General features: G+C 33.7%; 1 protein-coding gene across 1 annotated transcript in view; it reads left to right on the top strand.

Moving 5' to 3' along the window:
* PCLO (piccolo presynaptic cytomatrix protein) overlaps positions 1-26,503 on the top strand; it is a 365,126-nt gene that overhangs the window by 300,079 nt on the left and 38,544 nt on the right. Inside the window, exons 16-21 of the mRNA XM_079932524.1 lie at positions 4,412-4,505; positions 5,735-5,806; positions 7,363-7,543; positions 9,148-9,342; positions 10,511-10,693; positions 25,894-26,035. Coding sequence (XP_079788650.1) covers positions 4,412-4,505; positions 5,735-5,806; positions 7,363-7,543; positions 9,148-9,342; positions 10,511-10,693; positions 25,894-26,035 — 867 coding nt within the window. The remainder of the gene's footprint in view (positions 1-4,411; positions 4,506-5,734; positions 5,807-7,362; positions 7,544-9,147; positions 9,343-10,510; positions 10,694-25,893; positions 26,036-26,503) is intronic.

The raw sequence follows: 26,503 nt of genomic DNA, 5'->3' as shown, positions 1-26,503 counted from the left end.
ACCTATGAGAAAATGATTGTCCAATAATGAAAAAGAGAAAGAAAAAGGAAATCAGTCAAAACTTTAAGGAAATAAAGGTTTAGATTTTTTTTTTTTAAGTTTTCGGCTGCACCCCACGGCATGTGGGATCTTAGTTCCCCAACCAGGGATCGAACCCACGTCTCCTGCATTGGAAGACAAAGTCTTAATCACTGGACCACCGGGGAAGTCCCTAGATTTTTGTTTGATAAACACCGTGTTCCATCTTGATTAATTGACTTTTTATTTTCCCTTATTAAAAAACTTCTCTGATTATTACATATGGCTTAATTGTCCTAAAATAATGTCATTATTGCAGTCTTCCCATGAGGGATTGCAGTGTGTTTAACAGACATGGTAGGAAAGGAAAAGGAACTCCACTTATTTCTCAGCCTGGACTTCTGCTCACATTCAAGAATCCCTCTGCTTACCTGGCCACCTTCAACTTGTAAATCCACAGATTTTGATATGGAGATGAGAACTGTGGAGTTTTCAATTGTGTAAAGTGGGAACACAGCCCATTGACATCATGCCCAAGATGGTCAGTACATGGTAGCCATCAGACAAGGGTTCTTGAAGGAAGAGCTTTATGTGGCCATCTCTGCGTGTCAGGAAATTCAAGCGTGAAAAGATTGCAAAGAGATCTCATTGGCATTTACACAGGTCAACCAGGGCTGGTAGAGGCAGGATCAGGAGAAAGGTGTGTTTACCCTCGTTAACCCTAAAGGACACAGACCTTGAAACTTGAGAGAACTAGAGATTCAAACTTATTAGTAAGATTAAGATAACCTAGTAAAGTGAACATCTAGATTTTTCCCGACTAATTGGGGTTATATGTGAATGTATCTGAGCAAAAGTAAATTTTAATAATAATTATCCCTAGTTGTTCCACAGCACTCTCTTAGTCTTAGGATATACCATTCAATATTTCCCTAGGCAACTCTAAAGCTGTCCTCATTTTCTATATGTGTATATATACACACACTATAAATAATTTATGTTATATATATAAAACATACATTTAAGTTGAAGTGTACAGTTTTTGACTGTAAAATAAAGAAGACAAACTAGACACTTCAGCTAATGAAATATGCAATTAAGAAATTTTATGATGGGCCTAATCAACTGAGTTCATATAGCTCATGTTTCAGAGCAAGAAATTAGTTTCCCTGTGTTTGAAACCTGGTCCTATGAATTAATAACTATGCAGCCTTGCCAACGTGCCTGAATTCCTCTGAGCTTCAATTCTTATCAGCTATAAAATAGGGTAATAAATAATACTGGACACATAGAGTTGCTTTGAGGATGTAACACATGAAAAGCACTTAGAACTCCGCCTGTGAAAAAGTAGCGTTTCGTAAATGTTAGCTGTTATTATTTCAATGTGCTTACTTTATAAAGTGCTTCTCATGACATAATGGTATGTCAGTACAATTAAGAGTTTTGCAGTTGTACATTTTGATAGAGCATAATTCCTGGTGCAGAGTTGGCATTCGATAATTTTGCTACATACGGGTGAAAAAATGACTAAAGTATGCATGTGAAATATAACAATTATTAATATTATAAATTAAAATATGTTAACTAATATATCTTTTTGAAGACATTTCAATAGTTCAGGCTATTTTAATATACACTGACATATCTAGAATTTTAGTAAAAATACATGAGTTTGCATTTGACATTAATTTTCCATCTTCAATCTTATTTTAAAATTTTGTGCATTCAGTTTTTCAGAATTTGAAAAAAATAACAATTTTACCACTGTTCAGTGTATTATGAATCTTAATCCCTAATATGTTTTTCCCATGGCCTCACCACTTGGATAATTAAGTCAAAACAGACAGAAACTTTAAAGCTCATACTACACAATGTGTTTTTTTCTTAGTGTACCTACTACAGGAATAGCCATGAATTCTAAAGTAGCAACCAGAGTTGGCTGTTAACTTAAAAGTGGTCATATTCATTCTTCTTATGTCATTAATTTAAAGAATCAAAATCATAAAGTATAAAGGGACATAATTTGCTAAAATAGTTTTGAATTTTGTTATAAAATATTTTAAACTTACTGAAAATTGTAGATAATACTGTCACAAATACTTGTGTTCTTGCTATCCAATTTTATCAAATCGTAACATTTTGCTATATTGGCTTCAGATTTTTTTTAATAAAAAATATATTACAAGTACCCCTGAAGTCCTCTGAAACCATTCCCCTGTCCTCCTGAGACAACCACATAATAGAGTTTAACATCTATAATTCCCAAGCTGTCGTATGATATTAATGTTTGTCATACATATATACAAGTAGACATAAATAATTTACAGTATTATTTCATGTAATTTTAACTTTATATCATGATAACTTACCATAGGTTTTCTTCTGCAAATTATTTGCTCAAGATTTTTTTTAAGATTTATCTATCTTGATAAATGAAGGTATATTTCATTTAACTGCTGCTTAAATTTAATTGAATAAATATAATGTATTTATTTATTATATTATTAACACACTATTAGAAACAATGTTGCAATGAATGCTCTTTAACAAATTCCTTTTGTACGTGTGGGAGAATTTCTCTAAAGTAGAAGTGGAATTAAGTCAAAGTGGAATTTTCTGGGTACTTGAGTGCATGAACTTCACTAGACATAGACAAATTTACCTAAAAAGTATATGTACAAATGTATACTTTCTGTTCACAGTCTATGAAAGTTCCTGTGTCTTTGAATCATTGCCTATACATTTCCCCAGAATTATTTGCACTTTGTGCTGAATGAAAAAATTGTCAAATCCTGCTCTCTTTTTTTGTACTTTCAGATAGGTTGGTTACAAATGAGAATAGTGCTGCTTCATTTCTTAAATTGGATTCAGTTCACAGTGGCTGAAATGTGAGGTCTCAGGAGACGTGAGCTCAGTGGTTCTCAGTGGTTCTCAATCTTGGCAATACTTTAGATTTACCTAGATCATTTTTAAAATTCTGATGCTCAAGCCTCACCCCAGACCTGTTAAATAAGACTCTCCTTGTGGGTGAAGGGCAGGGGGATGTGGGTGCCGTGCTAGTTGCCCCACCTACCACCCTGGGAACTCAGATCCCAAAGTGATCCTAATATGCAGTCAACGTTGGAAATTATTGCCCTTGTGTATGTCTGATAAGAAAGAGAATAAAGCCAGAGGGAGAAAAAAAGATACTTGGCTGTAGACCCATCTCTAAAAGTGAGTGGTGAACTGGAGCTTGATTCTTTAGTTTTATCTAGGATAGTTTTATCTAGGATGAATAAGTAAATTAGCATCTGGGGAACAATAGTAGGTATTCCAGAATTTGGCAATGCTTGAGACCAGGAATATAACAAGAGTTAGTCTGTTGACAGCAGTTGGGAATAGAACTACAGATCCAGGGTCAGGATGCAGTACCTTTAGGGTAAGGCAGTTTATGAAGTCCAGGCACGTGAATGGACCCCAAACAAATAGGTTTGTTTTCTAGGCAGAACATTTGGAAAAAGCCAGTGAGTGTTAGAGAAAAGCTTTGTCTATGTGGGCACCATTGGCTCATAGCAAATAGCAATAATTCCAACCCCATTAGCTGGTTGATGCCTGTTATAAATGTTTTGTCAGACTTAATTAGAATAAGTTTTGAAAGTAAGTTATGCTTAAACGTGTAAGATATAAGCTTCTAACTGGTGATCAGAGGGTATGGAAGAGTCAAGGATAAACTGAAATGCCCCAAGTTATAATGCATGAGGAAAAATTTTGATTTGGTTCATCATTTGTAACATAAGCTATTGACATAAACCAAGAATTTGTATTTAATTAAGATTGTTTCATAACTAGATTAAGTATTCTACTTTACCAAGAGTGTCAAAATCTACTATAAATATAAGGTAACAAATGTTCATGGAATCTCACCTATAGCAACAGCCATTTTTCATCCTTTCCTCAGTCAGTACAGTTATTTCAGCTTTTTACACAAAAAAATGAATTGAAAGACCATTTGGCTTTGCTGACATGATCAGTTGCAAAACTATTGGAAAGTTAAATATCCAATTATTATTTATGGGACAAGAAGATATTGACATTACTGTATAGTTCATGTAATTATCTCACACATTCAGGAGAGATTAAGATTTCTAAAATTGTATTCTAGTTAGAAGACCTAAAAACTTTTCTTTAAAAAAAAAATACCTTAGGGAAAATAAAACTAAAGGCATCCAAGATATTTTTGAATTGTCATTGTGCATTCAACTTAAAATACAGTTTAAGACATGAGGATGAGGAGATGATTACATAGTGATTCAAAACAAAATACCTTTAAAAGTCTGCATGCCCTTCAGGTTGACTATGAAGTCATCGGTCAAGGTAAATAATCAGGGTAATTCTTTCTCTTTTTCCAATTCAGTGCTGAGTACAAGAGAAGGACTAAATATGTTCAGAAAAGTCTTAATCCTGAGTGGAATCAAACAGTAATTTATAAAAGTATCTCCATGGAACAGGTATGCAATGATTATTTTCTATATGACAGATTCAGGCTAATATAAAAATAGTGATGATAGAATTACTGAAAGATTGTGATTCATATCAATTTTTCCATACAAACAAAAAAAATTAAGTAAAATACATGCAAGAAATATAGCCAGTAAAAGGAACTGGGTGCAGTTCGAAGATACAGTGAAAGAAAATGTGCACATTTTCACAAAACAGCTAAAAAATAAAATGAATAAGACTAGTGGGACATTTTCCACTGATTATTTCAAAATCAAATATTTCAGTAGACTGGGCTCTATTTATCATATTTTGAGGGAAAATATTTTCCAGCTAGCTGTATTTTGACTTTCATAAACAAAGAAAAAATAAGATTCAGATGCACTGAAATGAATTACCCCTCCTGGCAACAATTTAGGGATCATCTCTTTTCTAAATTGAGGCTTCCTACGGATCTGGCATTGTGCAACTAAACTGTACAGAAGAAAGCGTGAAGAAGACTAGTGTAAAGGATTATCACAACAAATAGATGACTCTAAGCAAAATTGCATCAATGTGTTTCTGAAAATCTTCATGTCATAACTTTGTATCAATAATAGAAAATAACTGATGGTTTATAAAGATGAATTCAGAGAGAAAAGAATACAAATAGAATAGGAAGAAGACATCCATGAAAACAATTTACAAATGAGTTGTCTTTCAAAATGAGGTTTCTTATTTATCCTTTGGAAGATTTCTAATTTGACTATGAAATTGAAGCTGGATATAAATTGTAATCTGGGTTCTTGAGTTTAAAATAAGTTACGTTCACCTGCAGAAATAAGACAGTGCTACTAATGTGTTTTGGCAATTTACTGAAACAAAAAACTATAACCCAAATACTTTGAATAACCTAGACATTTTTGCAACCTATGAATTTCATGTATTTAAAGAGTATATATAGATTCTGCTTGGTACTTTTAATAATGGGCAGGGGTAGAATAACAGGAAATAAGTAAAAATCACCCTTTTTTTTTGCAAAATAGTGAGGTATCTTATGACCAAATACTTGGTTGGACCACAAAATGATTGACAGTTTACATAATATTGAATGTAAGTATACAGTTTTATATAAACTTAAAGTATTTTTACATAAGCGGAAAGAGTTCAAGGAATGAAAATATAAATGAGTCTATTATATGAGTATAATGAAAATTTATGATGAGAAACGAGGTTAATGACATTTTGATTTGAACTGTAGCTCAAGAAGAAAACACTGGAGGTGACAGTCTGGGATTATGATAGATTTTCTTCCAATGATTTTCTTGGTGAGGTGAGCCTATGGTTTCCTTTTTTTTATTTGCTTCATTATAAACCATCAATTAAATCTTTATGGAAAGCATATTTCTTAAGTGTATAAGATAACTATTTCTGGATAAAATTCTTTGGTGGATAGAATTTATTTACAAATGACTCTGAATAGATGAATAGCAACTGGAGAAATAATTCTCACTTTACCACTTGATGTACTTTCTAATTAATTTGAAAGATGAAATATTAATTGTTTTGATAGAAAGTTATATAATCATGCTGTGAATCCAAATGATTATGTAAAAGATTGGAGATAAATTTATTGTATTATAAAATGAGCTGGATTTTTTTCAAATGCATTTTCAGTTTATTTAATTGCTATTCCTCATTGCACGTATGAATGACTTTATGTGACATTTTACATACTTCGTTTAAGTGTCCCTCAAAACATCTCAAAATATTTTAAGAAGCAAAACTAGAAGTAGGAGAAAGCAGTAAAAACAATTTTTATAAATTCACAAGGAATGTAACCTAATTATGAAGTGTGGCAGGATGGTCAGATTCTGTGATATTTTTCATCTATCATATTCCAAAAATACATATTTTGTTTAGTGATCTTTGCTTAAAGCAGAAGTTATGAATTAATGTTAAAAAAATAAATCTCCAAAAATATATAACACCTAGAAAATACAATATCCTTTTGATAGAGACAATAGAAAACAGTTGAGTAGTCTAGGTGACATGATGTCTTGTTTGGCTCCTACACTCTGTACCTTTTTCCCATCAAAACTAGATCATTTGAACTTCACCTACAGGCTCCATGTGGTATAGCCACTTGGACTAATCTTGGTCTTAGACAGGACTACTCTAGAGTACGGTTATATCTGATTTATTTTCCTATTTCAAAAAGCTGATTTATTGAAGTCCTTATAATTTATTGTTCACATGAACCTAAAGCATATATCCATTGTGTGGTTTTATTTTTTAATATCTGCTCAAATATAAGATGCCAACTACTGTAAAATGCACCACTGTTTATGTACCACTAAGAAAAAATGTTGCCAATTAAACCATGACACAGCGCTTTCTTATTGTAAACTGTTGGTAATCTCTCTGTTTCAAATGTGAACTAAAGTATGTTTTAAAATAGAGGGAATAAGTTAGTAATTGAAAATTAGCCATTCTTTTTCATTTTGTTCCTCTTGTAACTAAAATCAAACAATCTGCAAAAAAACACTAGCCCAGTTTAAGAATATCATGTGTCCATTTAACAAAAGAAGACTTTATTTTATGAAGAGATTGACTTGTGACTCTACCTTTTTGCATCATCTCCAAATAATTTAATTAATAGAGATGTCATACAGTTCAAGTTAAACAAACGTTTATACAGCATCTGGTATGCACAAGACATTCTCAGTATCATGGGTGAAGAAAAATGAGGAAGACCTCATCATCCTAAAGGTTATACTATATCCTTTGACTTATGTCCTTGAATAAGTTTCAGATCACAGAAAAAAAACAACAAACGAATTACAGCTTAATCCATAAATTTTACTCACTTATTGCACTTTTTTCCAGGTATTGATTGATTTATCTAGCACATCTCACCTCGATAACACGCCTAGGTGGTATCCTCTCAAAGAACAGACTGAAAGCATTGATCATGGCAAGTCCCATTCCAGTCAAAGCAGCCAGCAGTCCCCAAAGCCGTCTGTCATCAAAAGCAGAAGCCATGGTATCTTCCCTGACCCATCCAAGGGTAGGAGATATTTCAAGTAGAAAAAAGCTTTTGTCTTTTTGTTCACTCAGTATATTCTTGAATATGAGTGCCTGTATATTTAATATCTTTTGAAAGGTATTATATTGGGAAATATTTAATATAATATCATGCAAAGAGTAGTGGATGTGGAATCAGGAGAAAGGGGCTTTAGTCTCAGATCAGCCCTTAATTAGGTTGATGCCTTTGTGATCTTCACCCCTCTGGTTCTCTGTTTTTCAACCTATAAAATAGAGGAGGTTGGGTTATATGAGCTTTTGGGTCTTTTTCAGCTCTCAAAATCTAGGTTAATATGACTTCATAAAATACGTTGGGGTATTTCATAAAGAAAACATAAAAATCCTCAACAGTTCATTGACTAGACATAATCATCATTACCATTTATGCATGTTTCTTCTGTTTAAATCCCTATTTTTTCATATGTATATTCTTACTCATAAATCATATATGTAATATATGGACACAAACAGTTTTGCATTCTGCTTTTTAATGATATCAAAAACATTTGCCTCATGTCATCAAAACAATTGGTATGCTGAAAATTACTTAAACCTTTCCTAAGTGGTGCATTCAAACTAATTCTATGATTTTTTTAACTACTATTATTATTTTTTAATTGCAGCATCATACATTGGGTTTGGCAATATGCACAGCTTTCCCATTGGAATGGGCTTTTCCTTTGGGAGGTTCATTGACCAGTTATCCTACAACACAACAGTAATCTTCATCATAAAATGAGTTAACTGCCTGTATGAGAGAACCATGTAGTATCTTTCCAGGATATGCTGAGCTATTTATAAGTATTAAATAAAAATTTTTATATTGGATCTGAGTATTCCTTCCTTTTCGCCATTTCTCAGGAAGTACAGCAAATTGAAAAGTGGTTCTTTGCAATTTGGATTGGAAATGCAAGTGTTCTAGGAGACGAAAAACTGAGGTCGTGTCCAGGAGGCCACTGAGTTAATACAATAAACAACTGACTACAATAAGTGCTGTAGATTACTTATGAGTTGTATAGATCATTTCTGGATTCCACTTAGCCAGATCAGCTCTGCACTAATTAACATTCTGGAAGATGATTGGTATAAAGACCTGTCTCTCTATGACTACCACAGTAAATGTGTGATCTTATATATACATTCTCTAAAATCACCTGAGATGATGATATAATACAGTCCCCACTTCCATGTATCCCAGTGACTCGCACACCTTCCTCCAGGAATTTTACTTAAAACTCCTCCTGCGGCAATGTCAGCCTATTGTTTCTTCCCTGGTCCCTACTAGAATTAGCAGAGTTGCTTGGTGAAACTGTAAGTTAATATATTCATTTATATGAGACTACTTAGAATGTATTTATTCCTCTTCTCAAACCTTTCTTCTCAAGATTATCATCCTCTTGCCTTTCCTCCCAAAAATTGTCTCCCAAATGTTGAATCACCTCGCTGTATGGTGAGCAGTTGCATAAACACGCCAAAAAAGAAACAGAGTTAACTTAAATCTTAGACGGTTTCAAATTATGTGAGACCCAGCTTGACAGGAGGAACGCTGGAGCAAATTTAACTCATGTTTTACCCTTTTGTAACCAGACATGCAGGTTCCCACCATTGAGAAATCCCATAGTAGTCCCGGTAGCTCGAAATCCTCATCCGAAGGCCATCTCCGCTCTCATGGACCATCTCGCAGTCAAAGCAAAACCAGCGTCACTCAGACCCACTTGGAAGATGCAGGGGCTGCTATAGCCGCTGCCGAAGCCGCCGTGCAACAACTCCGCCTTCAACCAAGTAAAAGACGCAAATAAATTCCTCAGCATGGCAGCTTAATGTTCATCTGTTGCCTTTCTTTCCTGCTGTCCTTCCCCATTTGCTTTGTTTTGTGCTTTCCCTGCTCCCTCTGTTCTCTATCCCTTTGTCTGTGTAGGAACAGTATCGATACATAAATATGCTCTCTCTCATTTAGTTCTTTTTTGTTTTACTTTACATAGGACGAAATAAAACTGGCTGTTTCTCCTTTGTCTCCACCATCCATCCAACCTGGCTCATAGTATTTGGTAGCTGTGTCTGTGATGTGTGCAGGCAAAACTATGTTGTGTGTCCTTTTTGTGTGCACTTAAATATCCTTTAGAATACAGGAATTATAAGCACAAGTGGCTGCCAGTTTTCCAGGCATTACACCAAAAAAAGGCACACACGTAAGCATTGAGCAGATTAGCAATGAGAGTCTCACCTCTGAAAAACACTAAAAAATTTTAGGCAGAAGAGTCATGTAACCAACAGTCAAGTTCTAGAACCTAGGGGAAATGGAAAAAACATTTTACGCTTAAAATTTTTAATAAATTATGCATGTGAAATAATGAGGCTTTCCACGTGAGAAACTTTGTAGTCTTTTGGAGAAAAAAAAATCTGTAAAGAAAATAATGTTTCCTATATTCTCAAAAAAGTATGTAGTATTAATATATGTCTAAGCATATTCGATGAGGCCATGTTACCTCATTAAGGATCCATTCTGTTGGATCACACTTTGTATATGATACAAGAGAATTTATAGGGTTATTCTTCTTTCTAACCACTGGAAATCATTTGGAAGCCAAGATATCAATTAAAGCGTAACAATTCACCCATCTTAACTGCTGTAATTTCAATTGATAGAATTATATAAGAACTTAGTGAGTACAGACACTTTAAAAATGTAGGAGCACTGTTACTTCCAAGAGGCATCAGGCAAACAACGGAGATAGATGAATGTTCTCCCCATCTCCCAAAGTCATCATTTACAAAGAAACAGCCAGTTTTAACCCCCTTTAGTGCTGTGCATGTGGTGTCATTTTGGCATTTGAAAACAAAACTTCCTTCGATAGAGCAAAAGATCACTTCTGTTTGCATGAATAACATTCAAGCTGGTTCCATCTGAGGATACATACTCTGGGTTTCCATTTCACCCACACTACCACAGCAGCACATAAAAGCGGTCAGTCTAATCATGCCAGGAAGCAGCACAGACACAGCATAGCAGGAGTCCTCCCCATTCAAAGAACTCAGTCTGATAATCTGCCTCCACCAGCTAATGGCAACCAAGACCAAAGCCAGCTAGCCCTCAGGAAGGTGATGTCTGATGGACCAGTCAAGCCAGAAGGAGGTGAGCAGAAAGGCGCTATTCAAAGCACACAGCAAGAACATCCCCCAAATTTAAAGCCCTCATCTTTTAATTTTTAGAGATTGTCTGATAAAGTATGTTTATCCACTTTTTAATGTGCTTTTGTGGGCATGGCATTTCAGGACTTCATCATCACTGTGTAAGTCCCAAGATGAGTCCCATAATATATTGACTACAGTGATTTGTATTTTTCTATGCACTGGGCATCTTTTGACTTTTGTTGGGAAATAGATTAACAGTATTCATATTGCAGAATGGAACGCATGCTACTAACATAATCTGTTCAAGCATGACTATAAATATGTTGCACTGTGATAAAAGTTTAAACTGCTCACAATTCGAGTTAGCATACCAGTTGGAATGTAGATCAGTTTTTGTTGAATATTATTTCAAGTGTAACTTTTTTAAAAAATTCAGTGGATTTTGGAAATCTTAGAGGAAAGTAAAGGAAAAAATTGTTAATGCACTCATTCACCTTTACGTGGTGAAAGTTCTTTCTTGATCCTACGAACACATTTTTTCCACTCATGTTTCCATAGTTTTCAAGTGTATCAGATGTGTTGGGCATGTGAATATCCAAGTGCCTGTGTAATAAATAAAGTATCTTTATTTCATTCATAAACCACTGGGTTCTGAGCCATTGTTATATGATGCAGCTTAAAATGAGTGTGTCAGTTTTTGCTTTCTCATTTGATTCCTTGCAATAGAGAATTTAAAGTTACTGCTTCGTTGCCAGTGCAAGCTATAATGATAGAATATTGAGTTGCAGGACAAAGTTTCATGTCGGAAACATAAGATAGATGGGGAGTTATTACCAAATAAAAGTACCAGAGCTTACATAAACATGTAAATAAATAATGGGTTTGGGCTACTCTAGGCAATGCTTCCACTCTTCCTTTCTTGCACGTCTGATCTACTTCACAATCTTCTCAGCTTTCTGGATAAAGGAAGACAAATCCAATGAGTCTTGCTCCAGACAGGCACCTAGACTTGATCCATGGCTTTGTTAGGAAGGAAAGCAAGTTAATATCTGTCCCTAACTTGACACCAACAATTTGTGGAATTTTCCCCAAGAAAGAATGCCACTCACTGCCAGTGACAGGGATCAAACCAGGGTGATTATAAAATTATCTTCATTGTAATTCAAATTTAAATTTAATTTTAATTCAAAAACATATATCAAAGAAAGGATAAAAAAAAAACGATAGCAGTGTTTGCCCCCTTAAGTCCCTTCCAGCCGTAAAACACTTGATTCTATGATTCTGTACTTTCCACAAACTAAAATTAAGACTTGTACTTTCTTATTGCATTTCTCTGTATTCTCAGAAATTTTTATAATTTAATACGCTTTTGTCCCAACTAATCAGACATTTAGGAGCAATGGAGGATGTATGTGGCAGTACAAAGGCCAAACCACTGTGATGTTCCTTGAATTAGGCAATTAAGGAAACAGTTTAAATATTAAGATAATTGTGAATATGCATTTACTCAGCCCAGTTTATAGACTATCACCAAAGCAGTTTCCCTTTTCTAGTTAGCCTTCCTAGTACTGTCCAAGAGTACTTAAAATTCCACCTCTCACCTTTTTTTCCATCAAATAAGTTCAGTTGATTTCTTCCTTCATTTTCTTACCGCAAATATTTAATAATTGTAAATGTCACAGTAGTCAAATGCTTCTCTTATTTCACTCTATTTTTAATTATCATGATTTAAGTATTCCTATGATAGTTTGTCCTAGTTTTCCTAGATGTGGGTCTTAAAATTTGCAGCAAAATGCATTTAACTCCCTTTCTTTGAATAATGCTCTAATGGATATTCTCATACATTTAGAATAGTTCTTCACATTGTGCAAAGTGTTTCATCACCCATTTTCTCATTTTGTCACACCTAGTGGGTGAGGGATTCGTTGCAGATATTTTCATTTCTGTTTTCTGAGTGAGCCATCAGAGAGTCGGGGTGTGCGTGTGGCAGCATGACTGGTGAAGAACACATACCTGGAAATTGTCAGAATCGGCAATCTAACCCTTGTTTATGACCGCACCTAATAAGCCTTTGCTTTTTAAATACATTGGCACCTTTGAAATCAAACCCTCCTGATTTCACTAAAAACAATTGTCATTTACTTATTTGCTATTTACACTCCAGTCCTTACAAATGATTAGAGGTTGCTAGAAATTATGGCGGAATACAATTTAGACTTGGTCTACCTACTTGATCCTCTTTTCTGAAGGCTGATAATTAAACTGCCACAAATCAGGGAAGTAAAACCTTCCCACTGCACAAGCCGAGTGCAGCAGTAAGCAGGCTCTGTAGAGGAGGCGGTGTGTACATCTGCAGTCATTGCTATCAAGGGTGACGAAATTGTCCCTAAAGAGCTTTTCATATATATATATATATATTTTTTTTTTTTTTTTTTTTTTTGGTGAGCTTTTCAGCGGGTTTCTGCTTGAAGTAGCAGAAAATATGGGTCAGGTAAGAATTATGGAGTAAGAAAGGAGGAACTTTTTCTCTCCCTCCAGGGTTTAGTTGCATGCTAGGAAACCTGAAGGACAGGATTTAGACAGATTGTGCCAGGTCATCCTGACACCTAAACAACTCTCCATTTGTATTTAGAAATCCCTGGAAATGTTTTTTTCCAAGCCAGTTGGTTTGGTGGAATATAGGCCCGGCTGTTTTAGAAGGTAACGCCAACCAGGGAAAAGAGTTTCAAAATAGGTTGTTTTTTAAAACCATACCCAAACTAAAACAAATTGAAGTATTTTTACAACCTTGAAAATTAATTTAGTTGCTATGGAATATATTACATATTTTATATATATATATATATATATGTGTGTGTGTGTATATATATATATATAAAGGGCATTTTTAAATTCCTGAGCTGTTTTTGTTTGATCTGAGATTTTAGGTAAGCTTTAAGTTTAGAAACACTCATGCAGGATAGATAGAAGTATCCCTCCACCCTGGGCAGTAAGATGAGAGCTTGGAGAGGTTAGTAAGAAGATGAATCATTGACTGAGTTGTGTGAGGAACTATGACTGAAGGTCCCTTGTTGTGGCCGAATTGTAGGAGAAGGTCCTGAAGCTACTTCCACAGACCGCTGCTGGAAACTCCACTTTCCGTAAGGCTCCTTTGCGGCACCTGTCAAAGAAGAGTTTCCTATCCATATTGCCGTGGTGAACTCTGACTAAGCCATCTCTCTGTGAGAGCTGCTGTCTTGGGCAAGTGGTATGGGTGGCTGGGTTGGGAAACAGGGCGGGCACTGGGAGTGGAGAGAAGTGTTGGTTACAAAGGCAGTAGTTGATCAGTGGTCCATTCTGTTCTGACCCGAAGCAGATGGTCACTTTTGATCAGAAAGAATTTGGTGTTCTCTGTTTCTGGAAAGGAGAGGGTTCAAAAGGGAAAGAAATCAGAATGAGATCATTTGGAGGTGAAGTCTTCTGGAATGTGTGTAAGAGGTTAATAGAAACAGACTTAACATTCCTCATTTCACTGTGTTTGTGCAAAGAAAAGAAAGGCAGCAAAGCTTTAAAAAGGAAACTTTGCATAGTTTAAAATAGAAAGAAAACAAACTGTAATGATGTGAACACAGCAAATAGCCAGCAAAAATCTGAGAGCATCAAATTGGATTTCAGCTTTCAAAGTTTTCTGCCTGTTTCTCTGGGGGCAAGGGTTGTATTTCTTTGTTGTCTCTGAAAATCAAAGTGTTCTTCTAAAGTTCTGGGTTTTTAAGAGTTTCCATATTTTCTTAGAAAGATTGGTTATGCATTTTCAAATCTTTCTATAGTCATTTAATATTCATTGCCAGAAATATCTCTGCTGCACATGCAGAGGCACAGACAGTAAATATATAGCTCGGAACATATGACACTGTCTCTTGTTTGTGCACCTTCCCTCCCAAAGGTGAATTCACTGACGTATCATCAATGGATACTTTTGTTCTTTTCTAGTAGTAGCCATGAGTGTGTCAAGCCATCCACGTAAGGAATTACTGGTTCATACTGCAGTGTGCCTTTGTCGCGTGATCTAACCAGGGGCCTATATGATTGAGCGGGACTATTAATACATGATCCGAGAAGAGAAAGGCCTAATTTTTAACATGTCAAAGTGCCTTAAATGCTATTTATGACATGTCTTTAACAAAGTTAAACTTATTTTTGATTGCAAATTATTGTATTTTAGGTTTAAACAAATTTATTTTTAAAAAGTTAATTTACCAAATTACCAGCAGAGAGCAGGACCCAGAGCCAATGAGACAGGCAAGTAAATGCTGATGGAGGAAAGAAATGAGAAGCATGGAAGATGAGAAGGCTGATGGGGACACTGCGGGACCATGGACAGAGGGTACAATCTGAGCTTGGGGCTGGGAACGTTATCGCCTGGGTAGGAAGGATCCTGGAACTGGGTGAAGTGCCACCTGGGGAGAGGCAGAAGAATGCCAAAAGCTAATAGCTTAAGCTAAAGCTTAATAATAGCTAAATTAATAGCTAAAGCTTAATAGCTAAAGCTTAACGACATTGCCTAATTCCAGATATCTATCCATGAATTACTTGATTTTTTTCCCACTTTTCATCCGAATGTACTACATTATGTAAAATCATGATATTTCACCCATTCTCTGTTGTGCAAGATAATCTTTGGGAGGGAGGGGGACATATGGGGATGGGATAGGATGAAAGGAATCTTTATGTATAATGAGTCAGACCGTGAAAAATAGCCTTTTTATTTTATTACTTTGTTGAGTCTGTAAATATATATTTTAATCATTGAGGTGACAAAAAAAACTTTCGGATTTCAAATGAAAACATTTCCGCAATATTTTGATTGGGGTATTACGGTTTTCAGATGTATAAAGAGAAATAATGTAGATAGAACCATAGCTTTATACCTCAATGTGTTTTAAAATACTGAAAGCTAAAATTAATTAAATGATCATTTGAACAGAAACTAATCAAAATATTAATAATACAAATCAAACAAGAACAGATAAGTTTTTAAGAAGAAAATGTTTGATGAAAATCAGGAGTTAGGAATTCCCTGGTGGTCCAGTGGTTATGACTCCACACTCTCAACTGCCAGGGGCTCGAGTTCAATCCCTGGTTGGGAAGCTAAGATCCCACAAGCCTCAAAGTGCAGCCAAAAAAAAAAAAAAAAATTAGAGAAAATGTCAGGAGGTAGGTCCCTATTTCTAAACCTAAGAAACAAAATGGAATAAAATTTCTACTTCTACTTTATTCTTAAAAGAACACAGAAGCAAAATCTACTTTTCCTCATTAAGACATTTGAAACTAAAAACCACATTATTTTAAGTTCTATAGATCACATTTTTTTTTCAGAGATCTTATAGCTTTCATTTTTATTTAAAAAAATTTTTGAAGTATAGTTGATTTACAATGTTGTGTTAGTTTCTGGTATACAGCAAAGTGATTCAGTTATACATACTGGTCACATTATATTTTTATCTGACTCTTTAGGTAAAATGAGGTCGGAATCTAGAGAGAGAGAAAATGTAATTTTTATACTACACAATTCAAATTTCTTTCTATATGGATATATTTATAATTTCTATATATACTTTTAGTTTCTTGTAAAGCATTCTTATTGCTACTGATATTTTTAAAGTAAATAACTACTTTGGCTCCATCCAACTATTAATGTACAAGAAAATTGAAGAGACAATGTAGAGAAAAGCCGTTTTGGGACGAATTTGCATTGTTTTATGCCTGCCAAATTTCATTATTTACTCTGGATTTCTGTGTAATATAGTTTTTTGTGGGTTTTTAGGCAAAAATAGAACAGACAAGCAAATTTTTATGATACATATAATATTTAACTCAGACCTTATAATTCTAGAGTTGTGAAGTTCTGGGTGAAACAAATTCTGAAGAAGCTTAGAGAAATTCAAAGGGTGATGATAATAATAATAAATCTTTTCAAGTAAGGTGTTAGAACTTGATTTTTTTAGTGCAGAAAATAAAAAATAAAAGACACCATAGAATGATTGTCATGTATATACTGGTTTAAGATGATTGTCAAAAAAGGTTGGTGCTAATTGTTTTTTTTTTTTTTTTCATTTTCACAGTTCATACTTCATTTTCATCACTGTAGATGTAGACCAGTGATTCTCAAAGTGTGTCCATTGATCCCTAGGTGTCCCAGAGACCTTTTCAGGACTCTACAAGGTCAAAAAATTCTTAAGACTCTTAAGATGTTATTTGCCTTTTTTACTCTCATTCCTTCCTTAGTGTGCAGTGGACTTTTCCTACATTTCCATGAGATGTCATGACATCATTGCTCTGATGGCTAATGGAATATGTATTTGTCAACTGCTTATGTTAAATTTTTCTTAACTTTGAATATGATAAATATTGATAGATATATTTCACATAAAGCAAAGTTCTTTAAGAAATTCAACAATATTTAAGACTGGAAAAGGGGTCTTGAGACCAAAATATTTAAGAGCCACTGATCTATACCTGGGTACAATCATAATTTTATCAATAGTCAATGATGTTGGATAATTAGAAATTTCTTACAAGATATAATTATCATATTTGCCTCTAAATTTTCTATGCCTTTTCTATCTTGTATTGCATTTTGGAACCCCTACTTTCTTTTCTTATTTAATGTTAATTTATAACTTAAGATTGACAAATGATTTTATATTCTTATTTTAAATATTTTATTGGGCATGATTTAGATTAAGTTATGATTATATGCCCATTTTCATTATTTACATTTGCAGTTTGACTGGTAAGTTGTCTGTCAACTTTAATCAAGTTGTTCCTAGCCTAAGGTAGAATGAAAGGGAGTATTATAAAGGTAGAATACATTTTATTTGTGTCCTTATTTTGATGATAAAATTTATTGGAAAAACATTTATAAATTATTTGTTTCTTTAATCTTCTATTGTATTATCTATATTAGTGGTCCTATACTTTGCAAATTCATTGTTGGCATAAATAACAATAGAAACACTGAAGATCATCACTTTGATTCAAATTTGAGGAAATGTTAAGCTTCTTACCTCTTACTTAATCCTTGATCCTTAATTTCAAACATACAATTTATTGTGTTTTTAAATAATTAAAGCTAAAAAGGGAATTCTGAAAATATTTATCATTTATAGAAAATATTATCTGAATTACCCCTATTAGTTGCTCATCATTTATTCACATTCATACACACAGTTTTTTTAATGAATAGTATGTTTCAGAAACTCTTCAAAGTGTTAGTGATTCTGCAGTGGACACAATAGACAAAAATCACTGTCCCCATAAATATCCCATCCTAGTAATATTTATCAAATAACGGATTAAAGATATGTGGGAAAAATTTGAAGACTGACAAAAGCATGACTTTTGTCTATCTTCAACTGAAATTGAAGTAGAACATTGCAGTTAGTCATTGACTTAAGTTTATATACACAGACACCATCATGTTTAGAAATATCTGAAAATAGAATTATTTTGTTATTTGTTCTGGTCTGGTTATCTCTCGTAATCTTTACAGTTCACTGGGATATAACCAAGTATAGGAGGAGAGAAAGTGTTTGAAAATGATCTATTTGGAGAAGGTAGGAATATTAATGAAATTAATTAGAGACATTGTATTCCATGGGACTGGACAGGTGTTTACCAAATAATTGTCCAAATTCCTCTTTACTTTATGGCCACTGACTACATTTGAATGATATGAAAAATAATACTCAGTGTTTGTTGTAGCATTAGCCATGTAAATCAGTATGCTATTATTAATTTGTATTTGTTTACACTGGAAATGTCTCCTTTGGGCAGGATTTTTATATAAATCAAATTATTTGGATTCCGTTTAAAGGTAACATCCTTGTTATCTTAGTATTCATGATCTAGGTGATCAGTTTCAGGATTATATAAGGACATTTTTCAAAACTATTTTTATAATTACTTTCACTCAAACAGGACCACTTGTTTTGCAAGCAAACTGAGAGAGAATATTTCAGTTTCAAAGGAGAATGAAATAAATATTGAAAAATTGAGTTGCCCTTGAAAAATTGATGTAGATCTTGAAGATTTTTTTCTGTCAAATATATTTCTCCTTACTCTTAATCTTTTAAAGGTAAAGATTTTTCCTGTGTTATTTAAAGGTAAAGATCTTAATTGTGTTAGCATTTTTTTAGCACAAAACCAAAACTTGGTCCTTGATAAACTCTTTGTTCATTCTATTTATTTGGACGTAGCTAGAATTATAAACTAAACTTATTAAAGATAAAATGAATTTACTATCTTTGTGATGTCTTAATCAAACTCCATTATTTACTCTGAAATTTTGGTCCCCACTTAAACTGTATTTATTTTAAGTGTCTTCTTCCAAAATAAGTTCTGAACCAAAAACACCTTTAGAAAGGAAGACACACCTAAAAGGCAACATTATAGCATAAATGCAAGAACTATAGTACAGTGAGCCATCACATATTGTATTTATGTAAGAAAAAAACCTTCTCTACCATGTTATTAAGCTAACTTTACTCTCATTTCAAACACATGTTGTATTGAAGTTATATGCTCTTACTTTTGTTCCCTAAAGTGATCATTGATCCTATTATCCATAAAGCTAGGGAGTGAATGGGAGACACCTGCAAAATAGTGATGCATTAGATCAAAAAAGATTGAACTGATTATTAAAATGTCTTGAAAAAGTCAGTTGTAAGGCCAGTGTGGATGGAGAGGGAAGAGTGCGAACATGATTTAAAGCTTTACCACCTTTCCCACGACATAGAAAATAGAGGCATCACATCTTCCTCTCCCTCTCTGAAAGAAGCTACTATGTGAATAATATGGAATATCTTGAGGGACATGTTTTGATTTTTTATAAGTTTGTTGTAACTTTCTGATATATATAATTATTTTTTCTGAGTGACCAAGCCAAGTGTTAGTGTTAATTTCATCCTCAGCGACCCTGGGAGAGAGGTAATATAATCACCAATAATTTTTCATTTAAAAAGTATTTCAGTGACATCCTTCCTTTCACTGACCCCACCTAGGGGTTTACAAATGACTGATATATTCTAGAAACCAGAGTTGTCTATTTTAAATACTTTTATTTGTGAAAACTTGTAATTTGGAGGTATGTGAACATTCCTACAAATAGTTGTATTGAAGCTACCTATGCCATTTTTCTAGTGTCTTCTTTTAAATTTTTCCAAATTGGATAATGAATATACTGAAGTCAATTCAGAAAAAAGTATATTAAATTTCTAAAGTCCTTGTAAGATGCAACACCCCTTCTTAATACCCCTGGATGATAGTAGAAAACCTAAAAATGTTATTGCACGTAATTCAAGGGGAAAACTACCAACAGTGCTGGTAACAGAGGAAATTAAAAGTTGACATTTTTCAGGGCTACATCCAAATGCAATCAACAAATGAGATAAAACTGCAAAGTCTCTTTAGTAAATATAACAACTAAAACAACAGCAATAATAAAAGGTAGATAGATAAATAGAGAGTGAAAGGTAAAGGAGATAAAGTAGAAAAGGTCACTAAAGTTAATACCAGCTAAATTAAAGTTAAACCAGCTAAAGAACCAAAAAAAAAAAGCATGCTGTAAGTATATAATTTCTAAAATAGCCAGGTAGTTATTTCAGTTCCATCATTATACTATTGGAATAAACAAAAGAATTATTGATTGTTTTCTCTTAATTTCAAGCAGTTGATCCTAAAATCCTATACATTGTATCTATGAAGATAATACTAATACTGCATCAACCAAGTAATTTGGGAAATTACAGGTTACCTACATAATAAATTACTCCTGAAATATTTGGAAATACCTTTGAGCGAGACCAAAGATATAAAACCAATGGAAGTGAGGCTTCATACATTCCAGGCACTGAATTCTAAGGTAGGTAACCTCTCTTAATTTGAGACAATTCAATATGATAGAAAAGTGGATGAGCACTTTTCAGTTTTGATTTGTGACCTGGAACAAGTCACTTAAAACTTTCCAGGGCTTAGTTTTTCTGTAAGCAAGATGATGGTTCTGGAACAGGTTATCTTTAGAGTCCTTACCAGCTTTTAATTTCCATGATTCCACAATTATAAAATCATCTACAATTCTGATCCGAGACTTTGCTCATGGTGCTGCCATCGTGTGGTAGGCACAGTGATAGTTCTGCATTTTTTTAAGTATGTATATATAGTAGAGGGGAAAAATCAACAGAGCAAACTAATTGAAGACAGATGTTCAGTCAAAGAGACACTACCAGGTTTAATTAAGGTTAGCCACAGAGGAGTAATAAAACAAAATGTTTTCTAACCACCTAGCAGCCGCAGAAAATGAAGAGGTCAAAGAATAATTTAAAACAGATTGAATTGCCTCACTGAAAATAAAATTCGTTTACCTGAAATGACCCCTCAATAACTGAGTCACAAAATTATTCAACACGCTAGTATTTATTCTTCTAGCATATAGGGACCCTCTTTGTAGGAGTGGACTTCTTCCATCTCATATTTATATGATACATTCTTTTTTCTGGTTGGTACTTAATAGTACAAATAAAAATTCAAAAAGAAGGTAGGCCCCCCAAAATGTAACTCTTTAAGAAAATGGCTCCAAAAATGTTTTTCATTATTAAATAAATCTCAATTCTAATGTAAAATAAATATTTCCATATGTAATACACAGGTACATAATACAGGATTTCTGAAATTCTGATTTCAAGATTTGGAAAAAGCAGGTAGAATATTTTTAAATTGTTAACTTTGAAATCATAAAATTATGGAAAGTCATATTTAGTTTTAATGTTTTAAAATAATATTTTCTACAAGAACATAGAAAGAGAGACGTTACACTGAAATATAAACTGGAGCTCACCATCTGTCTGTATACCAAGAGGTGCAATCAGCCTAAGTACTAGTGTCTGTATTAGCACCATCTAGTGCCTCCCATGGAATGTTACCATGCAAATTATTTTGTCACTTCAATTTAGAAATATATATATAATATTCATGGTCTGATATGAATTTTTTAAATTCACAAGCCTATGCTCTCCCATGTTTCATGTATTATTAAATATTTCAGTTAAGCCAGTTTTGAGGGAATTGGGATAACAGAACATCTGGTTGAGTGATCACATTTTTATATACAGTATGACAGATTAAAGTTGAATCTCTGATTTTAAAAGGTGCCAAAAAGAGGTTACCCAAAATTTCATTGACAAAGAAAGTGGGGTTAAAAAACTATATTGTGGTATCTTTGATGAGATTTTTTTGATTTGTATCAACAGAACTGGATTAAAAATGAAAAATCTACTAAATCACTCAGATGTTTTAAGTTGTTTGGTTAAAGGAAAGAATTATTAATATGTTATCATTATTATAATTTTACTGTCAATTTATTAAATATTGCTTAAGCATAGTCCCAGGATTAAGCTTTTAAGAATGCTACCATGGAGCTAACATAGGTAGGTTCTGTTTCCAATAACCACATGAATGTAACAACTACAATTAAAGATACAAAGTGACAGTTGCCATAAAAGACAAAAATTATGTGCTATGAGAGTCTAGGTATAGAAGTCCACTTCTGATTGTAAACATGAGGAAAATGTATGAAGCAGGTTCTATCTGAGCTGAGCCTTTCTGGATGAGTATAATTTAGATATGAGAAAGTGACAGGGTCAGAGGAGGGTATAACAAAACTGGTAAGAAGAGGCTTGGCTAGAGCTCAGGAGAAAAAAAGCCGAACTATAGGGATTCAGAGTGAGTGGTCTGAATGGGCTTCAGTGAAGGGTATACAAAGGAAAATTATGGGAGGTATATATGGAAAGAAGTAGACGATAAAGGACTTCGAGAGGCAAACTAAAGAATTTGACTGAAATCATGAGATGTCTTGAAATTGCATACGACCTGGCCTCCAATATTAAATCCTAAAAGCACTTTATTCATTAAGAAGTTTGCAATAATACAGATTTAGTTCAGTTTAATTGAGTTGATGGTTTCTTATGTGGGGGCTGATTCAATTAAACGAAATCAGCAAATAGACGTGTTGTTTCAAGTAACTGAAAAAGAACTTTTAAAATTTTTGGACTCTTAGCACCAGCTTATCAAAACCTCACCATTTCTGTATTTTTAGTCTCATTTTATGCTACGTATATATAGCCCTGTACAGGGAAGATCCACTTTGCATTTTAGTTTAAGTCATTTTCAGAAACTAACTGTCAGGCTATCTATCTCTACGCTTACATACCAGGTTAAGTCTAAAAAAATTCAGTCATGCACCAGATGTTTTGAGATAATGCCTAATATCTAGACTCATTTGAATTATTCACCTAACCGCCCAAAATTTCTTTAGATTCAACATTACGTGTAATTTTGTTTTGCAAAGATGTTAAGGCAGACTTAGAGTTATTCTGAAATATGTATATATGCCCTATATTTAGTTTTCTTTCTTGTAATATTTCTTATAAACTGTGACTTGTTTGCGTTTAAAATATTGCATTTAAAATATTGACGACACTTGCACAGGTTTTCCAAATGAAATTTCTATTCACCTAGGCAGTATGACAAAACTGGCTTTCCTTAAATTTATTTCTATCCTTGATCCTTTTCTATTATTATATTGTTTTACATTCTGTTCACATTTCTCAAATTTCCCAGAAGAGGAATAGAACTAGAAATTGCATCAGGTAAAATCAAAGTTTGCAAAAGAAAGATTGGATATTTTGATATGTAAATAAGAAGACATCATTTCTATAATGTGGATATTTTGATATATTGTGAGATTTCTCTGGGATAGAAAAAAGTTTTAAATTAGTAAAGATAAATTGATTTTAAAATTAATGTCTATTAATTAAGGTTTGTCTTTGAAAATGGTATATTGAGATTTTCCAGTTGATGAAATTAAATTTTTACATTCAATATCATACTAAAAATTGTTAACAATCTAGTAGGTTGTATTATATAATGACAATCAAAAGGTATGATAGCTTTTCCTTGTTTACAATCAGTTGACTTATCTGACTCATGTGGTTGTTTATACAGTTTAATATTCTTTATAATGTTCATAATTTTATATCAGTCATATTACCTTTACATTTTTTAACTTATCCTTTTAAAAGGTCTTTAACACTAAATACGTCAGCTGGGTTTCTTCTACATAAGTTGAAGAAAATATTAAACAAACATTATGACTATTATTCTTTTCCTGGAAATCTAGTCCTATGAGTTACTCTTAATTCACTGGTGACTGGCTATGTAACAGGATTCAGAGCCTTTTCTAACTAGCTATTCCCAATTTATAGATACCTGATATATAACTGACTACTTATCAAATGTTTCTTCCTTCTCTATTCTGAGAAAGGAATCCTACTATCACTGGAATAGATAGTATGAAAATTTCTGGTGGCTTTAGAGAAACTGCTAGTTCAGAAATAGAAGGGAAGAAGTGAGGAAAAGCTAAAGCCTTTGCAAGACTTGATCCTGGCTAATCTGATGGAGAGTTTCCTGCCCTCAGATGATTTCCCTCACAGCATCTATGCTTTTCACTTTATTTGGGTATATTGGTTAAAACTCCACCCACCGGATTGTCATTGTGTTTTTATACATTTCCTTAAGAAAAATGTTGATAATTTAGAATCATTAAATGATTATCAACTCTCTACCCCGTTGTGTGGATCTGTCCAACTGCTTGAGAAACTCCTGAGTGAACAGGAGGAGAGTATTTATGGAGGAGAGAGACTCTTAAGTACTTTTGCAGCCTAGAATACATCTAAAATTAGAAGAGAATCAAGGTGAATTCATTGTCCGGGACTAGGTGTGCTGTTCAGTGGGGAACAGCCATTGACGATAAAGCCCTGAAGAAGAGCTTGGGGGTACAGCAAATTAAATCACAAGACAAAGAAGAGTGAGTTCCAGTTTTATCTCACTCCTCATAATCACAATCTTATGAGGGGGGCTTTACTGACCCCATTATTTTAAAGTGAGGAAACTGAGACCACCTAGAGTTAACTTCAGCAGGAGTTGGGATACAAAACCAGATCCGTGTGATCAGAGCTTATGCTCTTAAACTCTGACCATATGTCACAAGACAAATGACAATTTCAAAAATTTGCCTAGAGAATCTCCACCCCCACAAAAAAAGAGGAAACACTTGCCTTCTGTTTCTTTTTTTTTTTAGTTATTTCTGAGATATACATTTTAAAGTAATAACTAGAATTATGATTTATAACATTATACCAGAACATATAAGATTTTTAGAAATTTCATGTAATGTCTGAAACATTTATATTAACATATTTCCATACAAATAACCCAAAGAAAGTTTAGTATTAGTTGTTTTTTTGTTTGTTTTTTATACTGCAGATTCTTACTAGTCATCAGTTTTATACACATCACTGTATACATGTCAATCCCAATCACCTACACCTGCCTTCTTTTCATTCCTTTTGCATCAGAATTTCCTCCCAAATCTCTAGCCTAGAACTCTGCTAACAATATTACCATTCTCTACTGCATAATTTATAACACAAATTCATAACTCTTCTATGGGAATATGGATTCTTATATACAAAAAATCAAACTCATGGGTTATTTAAAACAAATCCCAGTCATAAACTAGGATGTGCCTAAGGGGAAATAAATATCTTCAAATTTAAAAACATGCTGGAGGTAGTTGATAGAGCTACATACAAACAAGTCCAGGATTTTCAGTCATTTCCTGAAATTATCTATTCTATTTTGCATCTTCACTTCTCAGGAGAAAAACAAATTACTGGTTATTAATATGGGAAATAATTAAGCAATTTTCACATATTCTGTCATTTCTATCTACCCAAGTCTTCCTAAATTCCTTTCTCCATGAAATAGCCACAATTCTTATTTGTTTGCCATATCGTTATTGCAATACTCTATAAAGAAATCACAAGTAATAATACTGTTTAACTCAGTCTAAAAATGTGATGGTTGATTCCTAGAAGTTAATCTTTTTTTTCTTTTATATCCAACAAAAACAATCAAGGGCTTTATTGTTGCCACTGAGAGTTACTGGTTAAGGAAAAGAAAATGAAAGGCAGGTTAAGAGATGTGGAGTTCTTGCTAGAGCTGTTTCTTTACACCCGTAAATGAAGAAACATATAAGTATGCATTCGGATATCAATGGGAGGTTCATTGATTGACTGTGGTGTTGACTCTTCCCACACCATGCAGCCAAGCCCACCAATCACCGGCCTGCAGAAAGCTCCGTGTCCACTGGCTCCTCGGGCAGCAGCTTTGGCAGTGGGTATAGCGTGGACAGTGAAGGAAGCAGCAGTACTGCAGGGGACACTAATCTATTTCCTATTCCAAGGATGTAAGTGGTGGTTTGTTTGCTTTTTTTTCCACTGGAACGTTAACAGCCTCATGAGTAAGCTTTTCTTAACATTGAAAAGGAAATAACTAGATAATTATCCAAGTCTGAGTCAGTGTCCCTGAAGGACTTCAGCTGTTTATGCCTATGTAAAAAATAGACTGTTCAGGAAAGACTGGATTAACTTAGTGAATTCTAAGCATGAATGCTGGTGACCACCAGGACTACTTAATCAGTGCATTCTGTATTTAATAGAAAAACTGCTAAAATAATAATAACTTAGCTATGCCTGAATCAAGTTCAGCAGCAGTAATACATGGCTGCTTTAACTGCATAATGCATAGATTAATTGATTTTGAATCAGGAGATATTTGAACATATTTAAAGAACTCATATATCACATTTGAAATAGCACATTGGACCACTCATATAGACTTTTCAACTATAAATTCCTCTACCATTAAAATAGAA

The sequence above is a fragment of the Stenella coeruleoalba genome (assembly GCF_951394435.1).
Source record: "Stenella coeruleoalba genome assembly, chromosome: 9".
NCBI lineage: Eukaryota > Metazoa > Chordata > Mammalia > Artiodactyla > Delphinidae > Stenella > Stenella coeruleoalba.
Note: the sequence above shows the minus strand (reverse complement) of the source record. Positions and strands in the feature narration are given on the sequence as shown.